At 49.6% G+C, this 12,388-nt stretch overlaps 3 protein-coding genes across 3 annotated transcripts; 1 reads left to right on the plus strand and 2 right to left on the minus strand.

Annotated features, from left to right (window-relative positions):
- Nucleotides 1-1,379: 1,379 nt before the first annotated feature.
- ABOM_000264 (cytochrome P450) lies at nucleotides 1,380-1,644 on the plus strand (the record flags this gene model as incomplete). Its single annotated transcript, XM_022527394.1, has 2 exons — nucleotides 1,380-1,480; nucleotides 1,578-1,644. 2 exons carry the CDS (start codon nucleotides 1,380-1,382, stop codon nucleotides 1,642-1,644), a joined length of 168 nt encoding a protein of 55 aa, XP_022394936.1.
- Nucleotides 1,645-3,183: 1,539 nt separating this feature from the next.
- On the minus strand, nucleotides 3,184-5,010 carry ABOM_000265 (sugar porter family MFS transporter; the record flags this gene model as incomplete). Its single annotated transcript, XM_022527395.1, has 4 exons — nucleotides 3,184-4,279; nucleotides 4,341-4,417; nucleotides 4,476-4,599; nucleotides 4,652-5,010. Coding segments are annotated over 4 exons (1,656 nt in total), but the record flags the coding sequence as incomplete, so codon positions are not given.
- Nucleotides 5,011-7,822: 2,812 nt separating this feature from the next.
- ABOM_000266 (uncharacterized protein) lies at nucleotides 7,823-9,925 on the minus strand (the record flags this gene model as incomplete). The annotated part of the gene is made up of 1 exon (XM_022527396.1): nucleotides 7,823-9,925. The coding sequence occupies one exon, from the start codon at nucleotides 9,923-9,925 to the stop codon at nucleotides 7,823-7,825; it is 2,103 nt and encodes a 700-aa protein (XP_022394934.1).
- Nucleotides 9,926-12,388: the final 2,463 nt, after the last annotated feature.

Genomic DNA, 12,388 nt, shown 5'->3' on the forward strand with positions numbered 1-12,388 from the left:
CACATATTTTCTTATTCCAGGGAGAGGAAAGTGACGATGACGACCAGACTAAACAGTAGAGACACACTGGCATCTCTTCAAGGGAAAAGCATGATAAGGTGCGCGAAGAGCTCCAGGGAAAGTCCTTTCCTATCGTTTACCTCACTTGATGCTCAGCTATAATGGATTTTCGCACCATTGCTGCGCCAAAAAACCCTCAAAGAAGTGCTGGAGAGGGACCTTCTTCAGCTAGGAGGGTTCGCAACACTTTTAGGGGTTCTTCTGCATACAACCATTTTTCGCACCTCCTTTTGTGTGGAAAACTATATCTATAAGCTATTGGGGCTCTACGCTGTGACCGTCCTATCTATATTCTATACATACTTTATAATCACAGTGCTTCCTCCAATCCAAGTTCTAGGAAGAGTTGCCTTGCTCACCACTTCGTTCAACATCTGCCTCGTTGGTTGTATCAACATATACCGATTATTCTTCCACCGACTTCATCCTTTCCCCGGGCCCTTCGCATGCAAGCTCACCCGGTTCTATAGCGCCTTTCTAGCGGCAAAGCATAACCAATACAATGTGGAACATAAAAGGCTTCACGAGCAGTACGGCGACCTCGTCCGCAGAGGCAAGCCACTTTAACTAAACCTCCTGAGCTCCTACCCTAAGCAGGGGCCATGGCAGGGACCATGGCAGGGCCCCGTGAGATCTCCATTCTCCGAAATACAGCACTACCCGTAATATACGGCCCCCATATTGAATGTCGCAAGTCAATCTGGTACGGGCAATTGGACGTAGATCACACGAAAACATGCATGTCTCTAAGCCGCGACTTCGACGACCATCGGCGACGAAGAAGGGCATGGGACCGAGCCTTCAGTACCAAATGTTGGTCAACCCTACCTTTACGGACAGTAAATATGTCACTACTAGCGAGTACGTAATAGCCCTCGGCGTCTACGAACCCCGTGTCATAGCGCAGGTGGAGAAGGTCATTTCCTAGATCGAAGCTAATCAAGGAAAACCTCTCGATGCGACCACCTGGTCCATGTTTTTTGTCTTCGATATCATGGGAGACATCGGATTCGGTAGGGACTTTGGCAATCTTGCAACTGGGAATGCGCACCCCGCTATCAGTGTTGCTCGTGACCATATGCGCTTTATTAGTGTCGTGAGCCACCTTCCGTAGCTTTTGAACATGCTGGGTAAGCTCCCAAGCGCAATGGCTAGATACCAGGGCTTCTTTAAGTGGTGCACTAATCAGGTTGAGACCAAGCGCAAGGCATCAAGTCCTCCTTGCTCTTCTAGTTTAGCTGTCGAAGGTGCACAAGATTGACATATACCCCGATTTAACGCGACAGAGCGGGGACCACGATAAGGATCCTCAAGACATCATGTCCTGGGTCTTGAAGGCTTTCATAGACAACGATGTTTCAGCCCCACCGTCCGAACCGGCTCTTCATAATGACTCTCGTGTGGTGGTGATTGCGGGCAGGTACGTACTTGCGCCTGTTCTTCCCCTTTTAAGAGAAAAAACAGAAGAAATACAACGAGGGTATCCCCAAGCCCAATATCTAATTGAGCAAAACCAGCGATACAACCGCCTCAGCCCTATCAAACATCATCTACTTCCTCGCCAAGCACCCCCAAGTCCTCTAAAAGCTCCAAGCCCAGCTCAACAGCGCAATGCCGAACGGCCCCTAAAGCTGGACGTACGACAGAATCAAACTTATAACCTATATCGACGATATAGTCTACAAGATCCATCATTTGCGACCCTCTTTCTCAGGCAGTGGATACCGCCGCCAAGGGCCTCCAGATTGACGAAGTGTCGATCCCAGGCGACGTGAACGTGTTCGTCCTACTGCAGCTAATCCAAACAGACGAGCGATACTCCAAATTCTCGAAAGGAGTTTATCCCCGAGCGATGGGGCGAAAAAAAGGACGAGTGGGGGACTGACCAGGCGCCATATTTTCCGTTTTCTTTGGGTGAGACTTTCCTCCCCCCTTCCTTCGTGGTCATTAATCTTCCATACGAATATCGAGTATAGTATGTCAGGGGTAGATACGGATTATTGACACCACAAGTGATATAGGGGTATACGGCTGTGCAGGGAAGAATCTAGCTATGCTTAGTCTCCGCGTTGCGTTATCTACCCTGGCACAACGGTATGATATCCGATTTGCGCCTGGGGAGCCTGGGGAGCCTGGGGAGGCATTTTGGGACGATGCATTGGATACGTTTACTACTTTTCTGCCGCCTTTGCAGGCCGTGTTTCAGCCAAGGAAAATGTACGGAGTAGATACGAAATGATTCTTGGTATTAGTATTGCGTTCTTTAAGTGTCCTTCTTCATTCTTGAGATTCCTGCTATGGGTATGTGTATTCGGCCATGAAGAATGAGGTTTCAGCCAAATAGCCCAACTCAATAGTTCTTTCCGATCATTCTTCCCTCCCCCTCTGGTATCTAATCGTGTCTACAGGATCGCCCAGTAAGACAAAAATACCAAAAAAAAAGCTGTCTTCAGCACAGACCATCTTGGCTTGCGGGAATGCATACTCCGATACGTCCGGATGAAGCTTTCTCCAATGCAGCCAAGAAACTGATTTATTGGCATTGAGGAGAATGGCAAGTCCCGAATCGATCGGGTCGGCTTCCCGAAGTATGACTGGCGGTAACGGGTCTGCGATGGTGAGATTGTGGCCAGGCTTATTCGGACTTACTGCAATGATGTGCATCATACAGCGGTTTGTTGTATGGATGAATTCAAGGTTATCTGTTTGGCCGGGTGAAATATGAGGCTCTATCGGGGAATGTTTGGATGTGGTTATTTTGTAAGTTGTATCGGGATCCTAGTGGATAGTTGGTTATTTGTGAAGGGAAGATTTACTTCACGGTAATGATGTTGTAATAGTTTGTTGTATAGATTCTAATATTCGGTACAGGACACATGGCTGTACATGGTCGAACAGATTAATATAGAAGCACGAGTGAATTAGAAGCTATCCCATAGAAGCAGTAGGTATCAAGACATCATCGTTCTCTCGTAAACATGAACTAATTAAGTCACACACATGTTCATAACAAACCCACACGAATGGACAGGTTTGCTAGGCTGGTATATAGGCGAGTAATTAAAATATTTTCGTTCAGAATTCAACCCCAAACATAGACTACGCAAGTCCTCCATCATCCAATTATGCGGTCTCGGAGTGCTGGACGGTACCACCGACCTTCTTCTCCTCGTCGAAGCCGACCTGTTCCAGGGTGGCACCGCGCGAGAATTCGTTCTTGGTCTTCCAGGCGGGAATACCGATGAGCGGAAGACCGGTGGGGTCGGTGAAGATGGCCTCGACATCTTCGAGGGTCTTACCGGCGGTCTCTGGGAACATGAAGAACACATGGATGAACATGGCAGTGCAGAAAACACCGAAGACAATGTAGACCTGCCACTTGATGTTCTCGAAGGCAGGGGGGACGAACCAACCCAGAGCGAAGTTGAAGGCCCAGTTAAACGAGGTGCACAGAGCGTTGGCCTTGCCACGAACACGTAAGGGGAAGAGCTCGGGAGGGTACACCCACGAGGCGGGACCCCAGGTGATGGCGTAGGAGGCGACAAACAGGTAGGTGCACGCAATGACAGCCTTGCTAGGAGGGCCGGTGATCTCCCAGGACTCGGCGGGTGTTCCATTGAGACCGCCCGGGGGAGCGGCATGGCCGTGTGCGGCCATCAGACCAGCATTGGCGTACATCCAGGTCGCCATGAGGGCTGCACCAATAAGGAAAGTGGGACGACGACCCCAGCGATCCAGCCACAAGAGAGCAGGGATGGTCATGAACACGTTGATCACGTATTGAATACTGGAAGACACCAGAAGGTTGTTACCCTGCAAACCGGCCATCGCAAAAACATACGTAATGTAGTACATCATCACGTTCATGCCTGTAAGCTGGGACCAGATTTGCGTAAAGACACCGACGTGAGTACGGTTGATCATGTTCGGCTTGAGGAGCTCCATGAAGCTCACGTCGGCATTCTGACGTTCAAATTCACACATGCCCTTAATCTCCTCGAATTCGCTTTGGACAAAAGGAGAGTCCGGGTCACCGTGACCATGGACCAAGGTAAGGACAGCATGGCACTCCTCCCAACGGTCCTTACGGGCCAGCCAACGGGGAGACTCTGGGAGCAAAATCATTCCAAGGAAAAGAAGAATGGCAGGAATCATCTGCAGACCCCAAGGAATCCGGAATGCGGCGGTGCCCTTGATAAAGCTACATCCATAAGAAATGCTAAAGAGGGATCAATTATTAGTCTGAAGAAAATAGTGGAGAGCTCTGAGGCTAGACTTACTAGAACATGATCAAGATACCCCACGTGATGGCCCATTGCTGAAGACCAACAAGGCGACCACGCTTAGTGGGAGGGGCCTGAATGAGAGATCAGCAAATTGCTAGGAGTTATAGGTCAGGGCCTAAGTATACTTACGATCTCAGAGATATAGACGGGGACCTGAGCAGAGCAGATACCGACACTGAAACCGTTGATGATACGACCAACAATCAACATGGGGATGTTCTGGGCGGCGCAAACAAGAATACATCCAATGCACCTGCTCAACAGTTAGGGGAGTCCCAAAGGGGCGGAAGTGCTCATAGGCCTACCAAATCACGGAACCAATCATGATCGATTGCTTACGACCGAGCATATCAGACAGGTACCCAGAGACCAGAGCACCTAACCAGGAGCCACCAGCCATGGCTGCAGTGATACCACCCTGGGTCATTGTATCGGGGCCTCCACATTCCCTTTCACCGTTCTCATTGATTGTCACACTTCCTCCGTTGTTGAAATAACACTTGTAAGTATTTGTGCCGATAATTGCAGACATTGACGAGATATCGAAACCGAAAAGACCACCGCCGATGACGGCGATGGCCGCAATGACATAAATGTTGCCAATAGCCATCTTGAAGGCAAGATGTAGCTCACCACTCCACTCTAATCCGGATGGGGTAGACGGCTACCTGATGAACGCAGAAGCCACAGAAGAGGGAGTTGCAAAAACTGTGTAAATAAAAAAATTTTTACACCACTGCAGGGGACGGGCCGGTCTTAATATACCCGAGGACAGGGGACGGAAATTTTGCCTTCCAATGTCGCATCGAATGACAGCCAATTCCGTCTAAATTCCTGATGACGCTTGAGCCTGTACCGACCCGAGGTGCCATGATGGGGAAAGGGCTGCACGCCATGCGACTGGCGAGATTAGTCTAAACTAGCGAGATTCACTGGATTCCATTCGGTGAGACAACCAGAAACCATATCCAATCATGGATCAGACACATCATATAGGCGGCCCACAGGAGTAGCTCTTCTGTCAACAATGACACAAAGTAGCAGCCTTTCGGCTGTCCGAGTCCAAAACGGACGGGTTCCTCATTCAGTAAGAATGGGGAAACCCGCGGGGAGGCAACACATGGTCTGGAGATTTAGGGTCAGTGAGGGGATCAGGCCAGAGCAACCAATCCCATGATCAGGTATCCATGCAATCATTTCGCCGGGAAGATTCATTGGGAGACTGGGAAATGGAGGACCACATCTCGGGTCCACCGGCTGCGACCCTAGGCCAAGGGTGGCCGTTTGAGAAATAATCAAAGACGGAAGGGTCGTGGTCAGCATATTGCATAACTCCGATGGATAGTGAGAGGCCGGGTTGTTGGACGAACCAGAGTCGCGACGTGGAGGGATCCGGGGAAGCCTGACCACGCGGGTTAGCACTAGTGTTCCTAAGCCGATGGGGCCGTGAAAGGAAGAGACACCGAAAGTGACCTATTGCGCCGGAGGGCAAACACGGCGCGAGTCGTACCCTCGAGCAAATTGCCTTTGAACAGAGCCGATTGCAGACGGATCGGCACACATCGCTTCCTTTCCCGGGCGGACGGGGGGGTTTCCCAGAGACGGAGTTCCCGTCACGGCGCTTGTCAAGTGAGGAGTGAAAAAGCAAAAGAAAAAGGTCCGAGGGGTTAATAATTGAGTTAAAAAAAATAAAAATGAAAATTCAAAAGAGGAAAAAGAAGAAAGCAATAGTGTAGAGTAGGGTCAATCAATCGAAGAGAGTGCCGATCGCTGACATCCATCACTTTACAAAAGAGCCTAAACAGGCACGGGAACTACTCCTCAACCGTCTCGGAACATGTCATTCAAAGCGAAATGAAAAATCTGAAATCGCGTAGCGGGTTCCATGGACCCGAATGGATTCCGAAAAAAGTTGGTGAGCTTTAGTGGTGGTGGTGTTGAGCGTTGAGGTTCGGTGGATGGTCGAATGTGGAGGAATAGGAGGCCCCAAACCCCCGACCAATTCCCCAGAACAAAAAAAACAACTCCAGCCTAGAATCTGAGGCCCCCATTCGAGCAAACGGCTTAACCCGAGCGAGTAAGTGAAAAGGTGGAGACGACCAGCTGAAAGGGGGCGAAATTAAGGTGAACAAATGAAATGGTCCCATTTCGGTGTTCCCCAGCCCCGAGTGGACGTTCCTGATTGGAGGAACTGGGAGCATGTGCCTCGGCCAACGTGCCATTTCCAGAATCGGAAATTCCACCAATTAGGGCAGCGGCACATCACGAGTCGTGCTCCAGTATTATGGAACAACTTGAAAATTATAAACCAAAAATAAATAAAAAAGAAAGAAAAAAAATAAGCGAAAGAAAAACGACGTCATTCATAGATAAATAAATAAAAAAAAATCTATATACTTGTCCACACTCAAAATGTTCAACAATCATCAATGCTACCAACAGATGTCCCCGGCAAGTCGTATGGCCGGTGGGGGCTCTCGCAGCGCTCAGATACATCGACGACGGTACTACTCGATCACAGTTTGCATATCCCTGGCAAGGTTTCCGACCATTATTCCCCTATATTACTTAATGTCATGTTATATTGCTTCTAATAGAGGATACCTGCGTCACAGCAACGGGAGTATTGCCACGGACGTATGTAGGAAGTCAATCGGTACCCAAGGTAATGCTGGACTGTACCATGTGAGGGGGGCTCGTATCCACGATACTACTAATTTAGCAGCATCATGATATTAGCCGACAACCTTTACCTCCCGTAGCGGTGTCTTGTATCAAGCCACAAAGGCTTATGACCAAAAAAAAAAAAAATTTTTTTCCTTTTCTTTTTCCTTCTACTCGCTTTGACTTTTCGCATTTCTTTACGTTTTATAATTTCGCCCACGTTAGGGGGATGAAGGATTATGGCTCGGAACTTAACATAATTGATTTTAATTCAAGGAGTGGGATCTTGCAGTTATATGCCCCAATCTCCCCTCTGAATGGTCAAGGCCTGTTCCTGTGGTGCCTGATTCAGCTTTGACTAATAACCGGGGTCCTGGGTTAACGTAAAGAATCAATCCATGGCTATTTAGCTTGGTACTGCCGTCCGTAGGGTTAGTGTGATTTTCATGTTTCCTCGTTCATCGCCCGAATTCGGTTTGTTCTACGAGGAGGCTCTGTGTATGTACTCGATCACAGGACACATGGTCATTACAGTGTGATGTTCCGTTTATTCCTGGTACATCTTGCTGTGGGGTGATAGTCGAATGCCCGCCTGCATTCATGCCTTGTTCGGGATTACGGAAAAAGCATCATTCATTACCATTAGTGTATCCTATGCTAAGCAACATCGTGATCCCTGCTGTCGCGGAAGAATCTTCGAGTACGAAGGATCGGGTATTAGGGAAATTCAGAACCAATGGGGACGTCGCCATGAAAGAAGCCAAGCGGCGCCTAATTCTAAGCCCGCCAGACCGTTAGGGCTGCACGCTAAATCACACCAGCTGCCACTCCGCAATGTAAGCCCACGCCATGCCTACCCGACCGACTTGCTGCCGATATTCTTCCGCGGTCACGCCCCGTGCGTCCTTTCGATCCCCGAAGCTGGTAAGTACGGCGATGGCTAGCTTCTGGCCGGGTGCGCCCAGGATCTTGGCATTCGGTACGTCGACATACCAGAAGTCCCCACCTCCTCCCGGTCCGGAGCCCCGGACATGGGTGAAAGGGAGACGGTCCTCTTGCCGACCGTCAAGGCCGTGAACCATCAGCAAGAAAAGCCCAGGCTTGGCTCGGGTGTGATGCTCCAGGGTCCAGTGTTCGCAGATGAGGTTGAACTGGAACCGGAGCGGGCTGGGGTCGTGGATAGAGATTTGCTTGGCCGCCGGACGGAATGACCGTTCGCTTATGCTGTGATTTTGTGCGTCGCCAAAGATCGTCGGCTGCTCGGCGCTCAATGGTGAGTTCGGGTTGCCCAGGATATACTCCTCCCAAGTGATCTCGGGCCGGCCATCATCCCGGAAGAAGTGAGATCGGTTGGAAGGGAAATGTCGGAGCCCGAACTCGTCATTCGAGTCGGTGAACATGGCGGGGTTGAATTGCTTCTTGTAAGGGAGACCAGGGCCCTGAACTACACCCGCACCCCAGCAGGTGTCCAATAGCTTCCACTGTCCATTATCAATTCTCACTGCACTCCAGGCATGCCCGGTTGCCGAGACAGGGGGTATAGGGGAGCCCGGGGCAGGAGCATCATAGCCGTATCCCTTGCCGTGACCACTGACTACCACTGCCTCGAGCCCGGCGTGAGTTGCGAGCGTGGCAAACAGACTGGCGTATCCCGCACACACCGCCAGTCCTGATGCTAAAGTCCCGGCTGGCGTGGAAGGTTTTACACATTTGTTAAAGAAGGAATGCACATCGTATTCTATATTGTGATGGAACCAAGTGAACAAAGCTCTCGCTTTATCAGTGAGCGAAGGAAATGGCGCTGTCAATTCCCTTGCCAGCCATGCCAGGTCATAAGACGGCAGAGATTCTCGAGGATATCGCGCTGCGTGGGCATCAGGCGCCGAGAAATCACGACACTTCAAGCACATAGTGCTTGGTGCCGTAGCTGAATGCGCGGTTTTACAAAGGCGTGGTTTAGTCGCCTGAAGTTTGGCGAGATCGACGTCTGGGCGTGTCGCTCTGGGGACCGGAGGTGGCACCCCATTCGGCTGTGCTTCTTGTACATCACTATTCATCCTTTGCCCAGAGCTCTCGGTGTTCCGGTTTATCCCTACAAGCCCTGAACTTTGAATCTTCTCCAGGGCAGCACTCGAAGGGGGCGGCGGAGGCAGTTTTCTCGTTGATTGCTTGCCATTGATATCTGCACTTGGTCCTGGTGACTTATCGATATTTACCCTAGAAGGTAATGGTGGAGGAGGCCGAGACGTAGAGCGGGCCCCATTAGTTGACGTGCTGTTGGTCGACTCCCGCCGAGGGGGTAGTGAGGGACGACCCTGCGAGAGGCTTCTGCTGCTGTTTGCGGGCGACGGTCTCGGCCGTGGCGGTGGCTGAACAGTCTTCGTCTCTTGCTTTTTCGGTGGCAAAGGAGGCAACTTTGCACCCCAGGCAGGCGCACGTACGCTGCGAATGGTATCCGAGTTATTAGATGTAGTTGACGCTATTGTAGCCCGCCCCGCACTTGTAGAGGTTGAATGGGAAACATCCGAGCCTAGGGACTCCCTTGATTCCTTTCGAGAGAACCCTGACGGTCGTCGCGGTGGTAGCGCTGGCGCTGATTCGGTTGACGCCTTTCGAACCGGCAATGGTGGAGGGGCCTTTGGTTTCTGGACAGGTGTTGGTGGTGGCCTGGGCACAGGTTTTTGTTGGGCCCCTGTTGGCTCATTTCTATCGGGTGAACCATCCCCAAGAAAACCACGAGAATTGACTGGAGGATTATTGATCGTTTGCTGTCGCAAAGGGGCAGGACGCGATGTGAAAGGGGTTGGTTGCGCCCCGAGTAACGGCGATGCTGCCGGGGGGCTTTGTTCAACCTGCGCCTGATTCAGGGCGGCGATCCGTTGCTGGATAGAAAGTACCTGTGTCTCTTCTGCCATTCTGTCCCAATTGCTGTATATATGATCGCCAGGGAATAGTACAATGTCACTAACAGGTAGGAAATTAAGAATGACGACTGACGATAAATATCCGGACTAAAATAGATGACCGGATTAGGAAAGTTGGCAACTCCGCATTCAGGAACGGCGACCAGGAACAACTGGAAGTTTGGCGCGCTGGGCCTGTTCACTTGGGGAGGGCAAGAAAAATTGTGAGGCAGACAAGGGAGGTTTAGGGGGGATCATAGGTTTATAACCACAACCCCTGCATCCTCTCAAAGCGAGTGGCAGCTCGAGGCTGTGACTGTTTGAGCCTCGCGGGGCCAACGATAGCCTCAGGTCATTCATTGTTACATTCGGGTCCCGTTCTGGTTTAGCCCCTGATGACATAACAGATCTGGCCCCCTTCTTCGGGCGTCATGTGATGTCTGTGCCTTCGACCATTTTGTATGGCAAGTTTGAGAATTCACATCACGAACTGTCTTGTCGCATTAGATCCACATGCATCCTGACTTCTTTTACCATATTGCGAACCGTGGTCAAGTGTTTCGGTGTTGACAAACTATGACACGTTCCAAATGGGCCTCAAGGTAACCGAAATATATAGTTCGATATTAATAGTATGACACAGTTCCCTGTGGACTCCGCGATGCACTAATTTATGGCCAAGTCTACATATTTTATACTATTAGAAAGGGGTAATCCTTCAAACTAATATCTAGAAATTCTTCTACTAGAAACTCCCAGCCAGGTTGCCCGTAATCTTAAAAACCTGCTGCTTCTCACATATGTACTTCGCAGTCCCCACTACCTAGCCCTATCCCGTACTAGGCAAATGGGTCTTTATTCCAAGTTCTATTCTTGTCCCAGGCCCGAGCGTCTATAGCTCCCGGCTTCTCCAGAAGCGAATTGGTACGATAGGGCCGCTACGTTATTGACCGGTGGCAGATTGCTTGCATCTGTAGTCAAGTTCACATAGAAGTAACTGAGCCCGAGATCTGTACGGCCAATCTACTTCGCCAGGTCCGGCGCCAGCATATCGTGCGCATGTTCAATAAACCGGTCCAGGCGTGGACTGAATGACAGACACACTAATCGATGTAATGTATTTGAATCGAGACCACCTCGTACTGTATGTTGCACATCGTTAGGGTCAATATGTTTCTTCCTTTGCCTCTTGCGGGTTATCAGGAACTTTATAAATCGAATATTGTGCTCTTCCTGGATCAGAGCGGAATGTTTCATTGCAATGGTCATGATTTTACTCGGCGGAATCTGGTTGCCAATCAACTCGGGATGCTGGCCATCCCGCATGATAGCCACCCGATACTAGACGGGGTCCATCTTATTTCGTGTTAAGCAGATAATGCGTATGATAACAGGCTGCACGACGAAGGCAACACCGGCCGCTATATTGCCTTTGCAGTGTACCTTCGCTAGGTACTGCGGGGATATCAGCTTCAGTGGTATTTTCTGATCCCTTATATTCTGCTTCATCTATTTTGTGTAATTGGGAAGGGAGTCATACGTGCTCTGTTGTCTCTGTCGCTTTTTGGTATTTACTGGCTCATTCTCGCCAGAATTGGCCTCTCTGTCTGGATTAGATTCCGCGCTGCCATCCTGGTCATATTTCACGTTGTGGTGGAATATGGCAAGGTATCCGCAAAGATCAAGTACACGATTGAACATGTAAGAGGGTGTTTCAGCTTCAACCAGTCTCGATTTGCTACTTCCTCTTCTCCTACTACCTCAATCATTGCCCGACTCAAAACGTCGTGCTGAGAATTATTGTTCATTTCTGGATTTTCCTACTATACTGCGACAATTATTGAGCTTGCAAACTCGCTGGCTGTTGTATATTTTTTCAGTTTTTCAGTTTTTCAGTTTTTCATTTTTCCGTTTTTTTTTTCATTGTGTAAGTAATTGATGATTGATGTTTCCCTTCCAGTCTTCGTCAATCAGTCAGACTAATAAGATTAACTGTCTATGACCTCGACTGGAGCAGGTCGACAAGAGCCGTCTGCCTTTACATATTGGCCCAGTACATTGGTGTTTTACCCGAGTGATCTTTTGCATTAATATTAGCACCTGCGTCGAGCAGTAACTTCACTATACCCTCATGACCATTCTCAGCAGCCGGGAATAGGTGTATTCTATGCGATTCATCCTTTGCCTCAATATATTGACACCAGCCTTGAGTAGTACTTGTACTATGGCCTGATGGCCACTTTCAGCAGTTGCGAATAGGGCTGTTTTACCCGACTTGTCATGTGCCTCGGTATTAAGAGCTTGCTGAAGTTCTTATTGTAGGCGCTGGTTGGAATGGTTATTCTGTGATTTGGGAAGTCATCCGACATAGGTATATATTGTTCTATTTGCGGGAGCGATTCACTCATAATGCAATTCAGTCTCAAAGAGACACCTAGGTGCTCTGCATGTCCTACCCAAAGTCCACTTAAACTG

This window comes from Aspergillus bombycis (genome assembly GCF_001792695.1).
Source record: "Aspergillus bombycis strain NRRL26010 chromosome Unknown contig00001, whole genome shotgun sequence".
NCBI classification, from domain to species: Eukaryota; Fungi; Ascomycota; class Eurotiomycetes; order Eurotiales; family Aspergillaceae; genus Aspergillus; species Aspergillus bombycis.